At 40.3% G+C, this 12,569-nt stretch overlaps 1 protein-coding gene across 1 annotated transcript in view; it reads left to right on the top strand.

The window, feature by feature from the left end:
• Nucleotides 1–12,569, top strand: part of MBOAT1 (membrane bound O-acyltransferase domain containing 1) — a 161,295-nt gene that overhangs the window by 129,416 nt on the left and 19,310 nt on the right. The window contains exons 9-11 of the mRNA XM_049876250.1: nucleotides 2,148–2,251; nucleotides 8,411–8,475; nucleotides 10,224–10,356. Coding sequence (XP_049732207.1) covers nucleotides 2,148–2,251; nucleotides 8,411–8,475; nucleotides 10,224–10,356 — 302 coding nt within the window. The remainder of the gene's footprint in view (nucleotides 1–2,147; nucleotides 2,252–8,410; nucleotides 8,476–10,223; nucleotides 10,357–12,569) is intronic.

Genomic DNA, 12,569 nt, shown 5'->3' with positions numbered 1-12,569 from the left:
CATAAGCGTGGTTTGTCACAACTCAAATACGTGATAAGTTGGGGACTAACTGTAGTATGTTGCTGGATGGAGATAGGAACCCAGGAGATCTGCCCTCTGAAACCCACTCTTACCGTCTGAGCATTAAAGATGTGAGGATTAAATGATGAATGCTTGTGAAGTGCTTCATAACCAAAACCCTGTGCTATCAAGTTGATTCCGACTCATAGTGACCCTATAGGACTGTGTAGAACTGCCCCATAGAGTTTCCAAGGAGTGCATGGTGGATTCCAACTGCCAGCCTTTTGGATAGCAGCCTGAGCTCTTAACCACCGCACTACCATGGCCCCAACATAAGATTAAAAAAAAAAAAATCCGTTGCTGTCAAGTCGATTCTGACTCATAGCGACCCTATAGGACAGAGTAGAAGTGCCCCATAGAGTTTCCAAGGAGTGGCTGGTAGATTCAAACATAAGATAAAACCAAAAACCAGACCCAGTGCCGTCGAATCGATTCCGACTCATAGTGACCCTATAGGACAGAGTAGAGCTACCCCATAGAGTTTCCAAGGAGTGCCTGGCGGATTCAAACTGCCGACCCTTTGGTTAGCAGCCGTAGCACTTAACCAGTACGCCACCAGGGTTTCCCAAACATAAGATAAGCACTGTTAAATCAACTATACCAAAAATAAATTAGACAAATGTAGAACAGGTGATTTTTCTTTAGAGCATGCCTTCAGAAGCCCATCTTGAGTTGACTTGAACTCCCATAGAAACAGAACTAATAGAGCCGTGGTGGTGCAATTGTTAAGCACTGAGCTGCTAACCACAAGGTCAGTGGTTCGAATGCACCTAGTGGCTCTGTGGGAGAAAGACCTGGTGATCTGCTTCTGTAAAGATTACAGCCTAGGAAACCCTATGGGGCAGCTCTACTCTGTTCTGTAGGGTTGCTATGAGTTGGAATTGACTAGATGGCACACAACAAATGGGAAAGAACAATTTTGCTAAGATCCTCCAGATCTAGGATTTTACATTACTGTGATTTATTTAGGAGCCCTCGTGGTGCAGTGATCAAAGCACTTGGCTGCTAACTGAAAGATTGACAGTTCAAACCCACCAGCAACTCCACGAGAGATGTGGCAGTCTGCTTCCATAAAGGTTACAGCCTTGGAAACCGTATGGGGCAGTTCTATTCTATTCTATAGGGTCGCTGTGAGTCAGAATCAACTTGATGGCAATGGGTTTGGTGACTTAATTAATTTTAATTTATTTTAAAGAAAATATTCTAACAGAATTAACTTGAAATAAGGTAAATTAAAAGAGAAAGTTTATCTCTTGGTCATCATAATAAAAATGTGTTCATCAGATCTACAATTGATTATAAAAACATTTCATTAAGGAATTGATTAGAAATAAGACATTCTAGGGGGACATTCTATCAGTGTTCAGTGAAGTGAAATAACAGGAGCTTTTAGACTGACTTTATGGGTAGAATGCTTGAACAGCCTTTTTTTTAGTAATTCGTGACTTTTGGTGATCATGTCCATATGTGGCCTCTATTGCTGCTGACCCCAAATTCCCATCTCTAGCTTGGGTTCTCAACTTTTCTAACTGTATCTCGGCAGCTCCAACTGATATCCTGCTGGCACATTGTGCTTAACGTGTTCATAATGAGCTCAAATTTCTCCTTCAGACCCAGTTCTTCTCCTGATGTAGCACTCTGTTGGTTCACGTGTTGCCAATCGCAGTGACAGCTCTTGGATTTCTAATGGGTCCCTCGTTTCTTCTTGTCTCTCCTTCTGAACTTAGGTATTTTTGCTTCCTTCCCTTTCTCTACTCATACCAAGTTGGTTACTAAAATGCAACTGTTCATATCTTCTCTTTGATTCTCCATTTCTGTTTTGCTCTCCTTTCCTGCTATCCAGGAGCACCTAGCTCCTTCCCTCTTACTCAGTGAATGCTAGTGAATGAATGAATAAAAATCAGGGCCATCAAATAGCCAAATATGTTTGTTTTATCATAATGATACCAGGTTCTTGAAATTTTTTTGTTTCTTTTCTAAGGAAGCTAGTACTTATCTCTTGATTTTGAGGTGAGATATTTAATATCTTTTACAATGGTCATATGACTTTTGATCCATATCCTAATGTCTTGTTTTAAAAACTGTAGCCGATGCAGTGAATAATGCAGCTGGCTTTGGGTTCAGCGGAGTGGATGAGAATGGAAATTTCTGTTGGGATCTCCTTTCTAACCTAAACATCTGGAAAATTGAGGTGAGTGTATTATGCTCTTGGATCAAGCTTCATAGTGAATAAAGCAAATGGTATTGTTGGAAGTTCGTCATCTGAGGGTCCGAGAACAGCTGCTATCAGGGAAATACTAGGTCCACCAGCCTCCTGAACATTTTGCATCTCAAATATTTTTTTTCCCCACTTATTTTTTAAGGTACCTACTTTCTTGACAGTTTCAATGGTTCCAGGAAGAATGGAGCACAAAATCTGAAAAAGAGCCAGGAAAATCTTTGTGTTGTTTATATTTCTGTTCTTGCTACTAAAAAATACAGATGTCATTTCCTCTTGCTCACATTCTGCTTTCTTCAGTCAAGAGTACACAACTGGAACTTCCTCTATTTAGAATTCAGTGTCGCAAACGTTTTCTGTGGTTCCTTTGGAAACATTTGTAGTCCATAAGCTTTTAAGAAGAGAATCGTCATGCACACAGCTTTTAGGCCACTAGAAGAGTTTTTGTCTTTCCATTTAGAATGGTTTTTCTTTCTCTGTCTACATTCTTGGACCACAAGTCTCTGTATGTTCTCATCATCAGAGGTGATCTCTTTGGCACTCCGTCATTCTTGGTTTTCTTGGCATTGTTGGCACTCAGAACTGATGGGAACGCCAAGTCTTAGACCCTTTCCTCCTTGCAGGTGGGTGGGAGTAAGGGCATGGTTCTCAACATACTGAAGTGTTGGTTCTTTAGCCAGGTGACTCATATTTGCTGTTGCTTTCGGTTTTTCAGCCACCACAGAGGGCTGGAAGGCGGGGTGCCATTGCAGAGTTCAGGCAGAGGGGTTTGTGCATCTACAGCAAGAAGCCAGGGATGTGGAAACTGACCACCTTGGGTGGAAAGTAGGGGGAATCCCTCCACCTTCTTGCCATCTGAGGTTTTTTGCATTTGGATGGCTCCCAGAGGGAAAGTGATCAGCATTTCACCTAACAAAATATGGCAGAATTTGCAGGAAAGGTTATATTTTCACTTATTTATTTATTTAGCACTGAAGCGATTGCTACTTCAAAAGACAAATAAGCAGAAAGTGGGAGCACTTGCATATGTTGTATGTTACCTGATTAAATTATGGCATGCATTCAACCTAAACTCATGGCTCTATTTTGTTACTCAGGTCAATTAGATGCAACAAATCCTGAGTGTTCACTACGGGCAGGGCACTCATTTTTGCATAGTTCTAGGGGATCCAAAGGCCTGTGTGAGCAGAAAGCCTTAGCAGGTGTGATAAGAACATAGTCAAGGTCCGGACTCAGTTCTGAATGAACAAATAATGCTTTGTTCCCTTCGCAATGAACCACATTTTAAATAGGCAAGTTCCAGCCTTCAGAGCAACTCTTCTGATTTTTGGAAAAATAGTGTTGATCATCTGCAAGTTTCTCTTTTCTGCATAGAGAATGTCAGAGAGAGTCTGAATATGTTCCTTTTTTTCTCTTTTCCCACTAAAATTCTTCACTCCCTCAAAACATGTGGACCACTGCTGGGCCACCCTGGAGTGCCGGGGGCAGATGTCCTTTGACGTGGCTCCCCTGACCTTTGGCTGCCCATTAGTCTACCCCCGCTGTGCATCAAAAGAGGGAATCCTTTCACTGTAGGCATTTGTTCAGGATAAAGGGCTACGTTGTTAAATTATGCATTTATTATAAAAGAAGGCCAAAAAGAAAAAGTTTGTATTTTTAGTATTTGATGCAGGATACGGGACTAAAGAATACCAACGAAGCTGCTTTAGTTGAGGTAGCCTGAGGCTGTACTTACAATATTTTATTAACCATAGATTAAATGGGTAAAGAAAACTCCTTAAGGGTTTAAAAGCAAAACTCACAATACAGAGTCTGTCTATCCATCCATCCGTCCATCCATCCAACTGTCCATCCATCTGTCCGTCCGTCCGTCTGTCCATCCATCCATCGAATCATCCATCCATCCATCCCAGCGGTTAACATGCTAGACTATACCCAAAAGATTAGAGGTTTGAGTCCACCAGAGGTGCCTCAGAAGAAGGGCCTGGTAATCTACTAAAAAAAAAAAAATCAGCCTGTGAAAACAGTTGTACTCTGACACACATGGGGTCGCTATGAGTCAATCGACTCAACAACAACTGATTTTGCTTAATCTGTCCATCATCTCTTTTCTTTCTTTTTTAGTATTTTATTGTGTTTTAGGTGAACATTTACACAGCAAATTAGTTTCCCATTCAACAATTCATATACAAATTTTTCTGTGACATTGGCTGCTATCCCTGCAATGTGTCAGTACTTTCTCCGTTTCCACCCTGCCTTCCCTGTCTCCATCCCTCCGGTTTCCCTGCCCCTCCTTGCCTTCTGATCTTTGCCTTTGGGAAAATGTTGCCCATTTGGTCTCATATAGTTGATTGTTCTAAGGAGCACATTCCTCACAGGTGCTATTGTTTGTTTCATAAGCCAGTCTGTTATTTGGTTGAAAGGTGACCCCTGGGAGTAGCTTCAGTTCCAGGTTAAAAGGGTGTCTTAGGGCAGTAGTCTTGTGGGTTCGTCCAGTCTCTATCAGTCCAGTAAGTTTGGTCTTTTTCATGAATTTGAGTTTTGTTCCACATTTTTATGCCATTCTAACCTGGACCTTCTGTATGTCCCTGGTCAGAGCAGTTGGTAGTAGTAGCCAGGCACCATCTAGTTCTTCTGGTCTCAAGCTAGAGGAGGCAGTGTTCCGTGTGGCCATTAGTCCTATGGACTAATTGTTTCCTTGGGTCTTTGGTTTCCTTTACTCTCTTTTCCTTTAGACAGGAGGAGGCCAATAGTTTTATCTTAGTTGGCCACTCGTAAGCTTTTAAGACTCCAGAGGCCTACTCACCAAACTAGGATGTAGAACATTTGAACTACGTTATGCCAGTTGACCTAGATGTCCCCCTAAGACTATGGTCCTGAGTCTTCAAACCCAGTAACTCAGTGCTGCGAGGAGTTTGTATATGCCTAGGAAGTTTCCATAACTGTGCCCCCATGTGCTCTATCATATATATGTGAGCATATACGCAGCACATACAAATATGTATATAAAAATGCCTTCAGCTATACCTATATATGCATATGCACATGCTCCCATATGCCCTCCCATGGCTATATAGCATACATAACTGCCTGTGTAACTACTCACAAATTTTTTATTGTTATTACTGTTGTTGCAGAATAGAATATATTATCGCATTTACTGCGATTGTCCTTTATTCTTGCATACCACTCAGTGTCTTCATTAACCTTGGTCATGTTGTACTGACTTCCCCCATGTTGTGTATTGCCTTTCCCTTTGCCAGAATTAACATGTGTCCACTATTTAGTAAGTGATTCTCCCTCCCTCTCCCTCCCATCCCTGGTAACTATCATATAACATTTGTCCTTTTGTGATTGACAGATTTCACTCAGCATAATGCGCTCCAGATTCATCCATGTTAATAAGCTGTTCTTGGACTCATCATTATTCTTTACTGTTGCTTGGTATTCCATTTCATGTGTGTACCACATTTTGTTTATCCATTCACCTGTTGATGGACACTTAGGTTGTTTCCATCTTTTTGCCATTATAAATAATGCAGCAACCAACATGGGTGTACATATGTCTATTCATATCACTGCTCTTATTTCTCTAGGGTATGTACCTAGGAGTGGGGTTGCTGGATCATATAGTACTTCTATTTCTAGATTTTTTGAGGATTTGCCATACTGTTTTCCATAGGGGTTGTACCATTTTACAGTCCCACCAGCAACGTGTAAGAGTTCCAATCTCCCCACAGCCTGTCCAGCATTTGTTGTTTTCAGTTTTTTTTTGATCAGTGCCATTTTTGCTGGGGTGAGATATTATCTCATTGTAGTTTTGATTTATCTCTCTAATGGCTAGTGATCATGAGCATCTCTTCATGTGTTTGTCAGCTGCCTCAATGTCTTCTCTGGTCAAGTGTCTGTTCATGTACTTTGTCCATATTTTGATTGGATTGTTTGTCTTTTTGTTGTTGAAGTTTTCTATAAATTTTTAAGATTAATCCTCTGTCAGCTGTGTCATTGCCAAATTTTTTTTTCCCAGTCGCTTTTTACTCTTTTGGAGAAGTCTTTTGATGTACATAAATGTTTAATTTTTAGGAAGTTCCAGTTATCTAGTTTATCTTCTGTTGTTTGTGCATTTTTAGTTAATGTTTGATAGTGTATTTATTGCTAAGAATTAGGACCTTTAGCTTTGTTCCAGTGTTATATTCCAGGAACTTTATAGTTTTAGGTTTAACATTTAGGTCTTTGATCTATTTTGAGTTAGTTTCTGTGGATGGTGTGAGGTATGGATACTGTTTCATTTTCCTGCAAACGGATATCCAGTTTTTCGAGCACTATTTTGTTAAAGAGAGTGTCTCTTCCCAAATGAATGGACTTTGACCCTTTGTAGAAGATTAGCTATTCATAGCTGGATAGATTTACTTCTGAGCTCTCAATTCCATTCCATTGGTTTATGTATCTGTCATTGTACCAGTACCAGCCCATTTTGATTATTGTGGCTATATAGTAAGCTGTGAGATCAGGAAGTATGAGGCCTCCTACCTTCTTCTTCTTGGATAATGCTTTAGCTATTCATGGCCTCTTTCTTTTCCATATAAAGATGGAGATGAGTTTTTCCATTTTGTTAAAGAATGTTGCTGGGATTTGGATTGGGATTACATTATATCTATAAATTGCTTTGGGTAGTTTTGACGTTTTCACAATGTTAAGTCTTCTAATCTATGAGCATGTTATATTTTTCCATTTGTGTAGGTCTCTTGGTTTCTTGCAGTAGTGTTTTATAGTTTTTCTTATGTATGTTTTTTATATCCCTGGTTAGATTTATTCCTAGGTATTTTATTTGGGGCGGGGGGGCTATTATAAATGGTACTGCTTTCTTGATTTCCTTCTTGGAGTTCTCCTTGTTAGTGTAGAGGAATCCAACTGATTTTTGTATGTTGACCTTGCACCCTGCCACTTTGCTGAATGCTGTATTAGTTCCAGTAACTTCCTTGTGGAATCTCTTGAGATTTTATTTGTATAGGATCATGGCATCTACGAATAGGGATAGTTTTACTTCTTCCTTATGAATTTGGGTGCCCTTTATTTCCATTTCTTGCCTTATTGCTCTGGCAAGGACAATGTTGAAGAAGAATGGTAATAATGGGCATCCTTGTCTCATTCCTGTTCTCAAACAGAATACTTTCAATCTCTCTCCTTTGAGAATTATGTTGGCTGTTGGTTTTGTATATATGCCCTTACTTACGTTGAGGAATTTCCCTTCTGTTCCTATTTTGTCGAGTTTTTTTTTTTTTTTTAAATCAGGAAAGGGTTCATCTTCTTCCTTTCTTTCTTTCCTTCCTTTCTTCCTAACATGTTAGGCCAGTGTGTGACCTATATAAGATTTTCTCGTGGTTGGAGAAATGTCAGTAGAAAAAAGCAGCACTTGTATTTGCATTTTCCACCCTCATTGAGTATTCTGGTCCTTGAATGTTTGCTCTTTTTTTTTTTTTTTGGATGAGAAAACCCAGTTGATGGTTTATTTTAGAGTGCCACTTCCTCAATGGTTGAGTTACCTGCATCATTGCCTGCTGGGTGATTTTTATTTGTTTTCTTTTCTACATTATGGCCTCTTCATCCTGAAAATCTCTTAATATTCTAGACACAATTGAATTCCCTTGAACATGTGTCACTCCTTGTAGAATTAACTCCACAAGACTGCCTAGTTTGTAGATGGCCACATCGTAAAATGATAGCAATTAGATTCAAGCTGTCTCCATAAAGTCACTGAATTCTCATGATTAAACTTTTCCTGTGGTAAATCCCTTAGAGAGTATTCATTTTAAATTTCAAATAACTTTCGAATTTTTTTTGTAACCCAAGTGAAAGGAAAATCCATAAAGCATTCCTTTGGTATGCCTATAATTTGGAAATAAATTTTGGGAAAAATTAAGACTTTGCAAGCCAAACTTCAGCTGAAGAGTCAATCTTATAAACACCAGAAAATTGTCCTGTGTACAATGGAACAGCTGATCCTGTCTGGACTGTAAGTTGTTATTGTTTAAAGACCACATGTCATCTGTTGCCAGGGAAATTCTGGGAAGAACTATCCATTACCTGGGGTATCTTTACAGCTAATGATAGGTGCTGTTTTCTTCCTCCTAGACTGCCACAAGTTTCAAAATGTACGTAGAAAACTGGAATATTCAGACGGCTGCTTGGCTAAAGAGGTAAGAAAAATAAAGATGACGTCATTACTCAGGGTACTGAACTATGTTTAGATGGGGCTCATTAGATGAACAGCTGTGGTCTGCCAGTAGTAATGTCATCTGACACTTTGGTTTTGTATTAACATCCAGGCCCTGTAAACGGAAAAGTAGAAATAGTGTGATTTGAGAATGTCTTCATGCAGCATGCTTATTTTAATTTATGACACACTTACTACTGCCTTTAATGCGTACCAGGCCCTCGTCTAATCCTCATATCAACCCTATGAGATGTTGATAGTTATTTATCCCCATTTTACAGATGAGGGAAGTGAGACGCAGAGAGGTTATGTAACTTGCCCACGGTCAGACAGCTAGTGAGTGATAGATACGAGTCCAAGCAGTCTGTCTCCCAAACCAGGCTCTTCATCTGTATGCTGAGCTGTCTGTTACCTAAAGAAGCATCTATTGCTCAGATGTCAAGGAGGGTCAGTATCAGCATCAAATAACTGTTAACCACTGTGTTCAAATAATAGTGTTGTCTTGGTGGTCTAGTGCTGCTATAAGAGAAATATCACAAGTGGATGGCTTTAACAAAGAGAAGTTTATTCTCTCACAGTCCAGTAGGCTAGAAGTCTGAATTCAGGCGCCAGCTCCAGGGGAAGGCTTTCTCTGTTGGCTCTGGAGGAAGGTCCTTGTCATCAGTCTTCCCTTGGTCTGGGAGCATCTCAGTGCAGGAACCTCGGGTCCAAAGGACACACTCTGCTCCTGGCACTGCTTTCTTGGCGGTGTGAGGTCCCCATGTCTCTCTGCTTGCTTGTCTCTTTTATATCTCAAAAGAGATTGGCTTAAGACACTACCTAATCTTAACCTCATTAGTATAACTGCCACTAATCCATCTTATTACATCATAGTGATAGGATTTACAACACATAGGGAAATCACATCAGCAGATAAAATGGTAGACAATCATACAGTCACATAAGGGAATCGTGACCTAGCCAAGGTCATAGATATTTTGGGGGGACACATTTCAGTCCATTAGAAGCATTAGAAGCTTTATGGTACCTCTGATGTTTATGCTTTTTAACTTTGTATTTTTGTTGATACTCTTTTGTCCTTGTTTTCCTACACGTTCAAAATGAGAAACATTACTTATTATGGAAATAATAATATACTATCCTTATTTTTTTTTTTTTATCCTTAAAGCAGAAGGTCCCTGGGTGGCAAAAGCAGTTTGCAATTAACTGCTAACCTAAAGGTTGAAAGTTTAAACCCATGAAGCGGCACCATGGAAGAAAGGCCTGGTGACCTGCTTCTGTAAATATTACAGCCAAGAAAACCCTATGGAGCAGTTCTACTCTGTAACACACGGGATTGCCATGAGTTGGAATCAATTCAACAGCAAGAAGTTTTTTTTTTTTTTTTTTTTTATTCTTAAAGCAGAGTCCCTAGGTAGAAAGTGACCACTCAAACCTTCATCAAGTACAGTGTGATGGGGTCCAGATCCTTTAGTTCTATGCTGGTTACGAATTTGTATTCGTCTCCCAAAAAGTATGAATTGTGACTTGCCTCTCTGGTAGCGTTCAAGAAAACCAGAACAACTCAGGACTCTTGCAATGCATTGCAAGTCCCTGGATAACGGTTAGGCAGGCCTCTTGGGAGTAATGGATGAAACAGTTTCTCTGTGGTCTGGTTCCAAAAAAAGCAGTTATAGCTAAAAGTTGCTGGTATGTTTACCTGTGGCTCATTGTACTTACCTCTCTTCACAGTGTGTGCTATGAGCGGGCTCCCTGGTACCCCACGGTGCTAACTTTCATCCTGTCTGCCTTGTGGCATGGTGTCTACCCTGGATACTATTTTACCTTCTTAACTGGAATCCTTGTCACAGTAGCAGCCAGAGCGGTAAGCTTCCTTTGGTTGTAGGGTCTTTTCCTTAGTAATCTGATGCCTCTAAGTTTGGTGCCTTTTTGGTCCTAGCAGGAGCAGTGAAAGCGATGTTTTGAAAAATCAAACAACAGACACAAGTCTTCCCATTAGAGAAATACTTCAGTCTTTAGGAACTCGGGTCATTAAAAAAAATGGTTAATTATTTTAATATTGTTTACAGAGAGTGTTTCACAACAAAAGGAAGTTTAGTTGCAATGTTTAGTACCTTACGAGATGAAGACATTTTGAATCATTACAGACTGTGAACATACGCAGTCTACTGGTTAGAGATGACAATGATTGTTAATTAACATAGGCTCTGTAGGGCTTCACTTTGTTTATGCAACGAATCCTCCATTTATTTTCTCATTTAATTATTCTACACTGAGAAATAATTCAAAAAGTCTCTGAGCAGCCAGTAAAATCACAGCCACAGAAACTGTTTTCTGTTAGGAGATTGATCTAACCTCTTATGTTGTCATCCCTAATCCACTTAACCTAAACCCGTTGCCCTTGAGTTGATTCCAATTCATAGCAATCCTACGGGACAGAGTAGAACTGCCCTGTAGCGTTTCCAAGGAGTGGCTGGTGGATTCGAATTGCCAACCTTTTGGTTAGCAGCTGAGCTCTTAACCACTGTGTCACTATGGCTCCCCAGTTAATTTAGTTTGTGTAAAATTCTTCATAAATTTTATAAATTTGGGTATCTGTGTTTTTTGGGTAGTCTTCAGTTTGTCCTACACTGTTCCTACCATTTGCTGGTTGTGGAGCAGGTAACAAAGGAATAAAAAATATGTCTGTCCTCATGGAAGGAGTTAGAACAGTATATAAACCCAAATCCATTGCTGTAGAGTTGATTCTGACTCATAGCGACCCTCTAGGACAGAGTAGAACTGCCCCATAGAGTTTCTAAGGCTGTAATCTTTAAGAAAGCAGACTGCCACATCTTTCTCCTACAGAGCATCTGGTGGGTTCGAACTGCTGACTGTTCGGTTAGTAGCCGAGCGCTTAACTACTGCATCACCAGGCTTCTTAACATATATATAAGTAATTGCAGTTCTGAATGTTTTAGTTGTCAATCAGGGAGTTAGTGTTCTCTGAGTTAGAAGCAAGGGACACCGTAAGCAGCTAGTCTGTGGTAATCAGGAAAGTTGGAGAGAAGAGTTTAAACAGAGGGAATAGCATGAAGGCAGTGTGGAGGCAGAAAATGATAAGAACCGTTTGGAGAATGGCAAGTAGTTCAGCTTGGTTGTATTTGGAAAGGGTCCTGCATGCCAGGATTCAAGATAAACGAACAAACAAACAGAAAAAACCAAACCCTTTGCTGTCGAGTTGGTTCCGACTCATAGCGACCCTATACGACAGAGTAGAACTGCCCCATAGAGTTTCCAAGGCAGTAATCTTTACAGAAGCAGACTGTCACATCTTTCTCCTGTGGAATGGCTGGTGGGTTCAAACCACTGATCTTTCCGTTAGCAGCCAAGTGCTTTAATCACTGTACCACTAGGGCTCCTTGGGGTCAAAGTACGAAGGTGATGGGGTGCAATTTAGTGTTTTTGAGCAAGGGGGATTGCCATGAGAGTGGGGCCTGGAGAAATTCCTTTGGTGGACATTGATGAGAGCAGAGAGAGGTCATAGATCCACACGGGAAGTGAGTAGCATGTGCTAGAAGCAAATCCATAGCGGACAGCCAGAGAAGAAATCTTTTAGATGAAAACCAGGTAGGAAAGTGCAGATATTCAGGTCTGTTGTAGAGCAAATATAGCTCTATGTACTTCCCTGCCAGAAGTATTGTGATTCAGCATAGCATAGTTATACAATGTTGTTGTTGTCAGGGGCCCTCAAGTCTATTCCAACTCCTAGTGACCCCGTGTGCCAGAGTACAACTGCCCCACAGGGTTTTCCAGGCTATAACTTTTACAGGAGCGATTACAGGTCTTTCTCCCACAGAGCCATTGGGTGGGTTTGAACAGCCTAAAATTCGGTTAGCAGCTGAGCGCTGAACTGTTGCCCCACCAAGGCTCCTTCAGTTATATAATAGTACAATGTTATTTTTATAAAGATGAGCCTGTATCACCCAGAAAAAACTAAGCTATGCTGTGTGTTTTTTGTTTGCTAGGGCAGGTAAATGTGTAATATGTCTTAGAATGGCTTTCATCTTTAGAAATGGTCAGAATTTAAAAAATAAT

The sequence above is a fragment of the Elephas maximus genome, chromosome 1 (assembly GCF_024166365.1).
Source record: "Elephas maximus indicus isolate mEleMax1 chromosome 1, mEleMax1 primary haplotype, whole genome shotgun sequence".
In the NCBI taxonomy this organism is placed as follows: domain Eukaryota; kingdom Metazoa; phylum Chordata; class Mammalia; order Proboscidea; family Elephantidae; genus Elephas; species Elephas maximus.
This window is presented reverse-complemented; position numbering and strand designations above follow the sequence as displayed.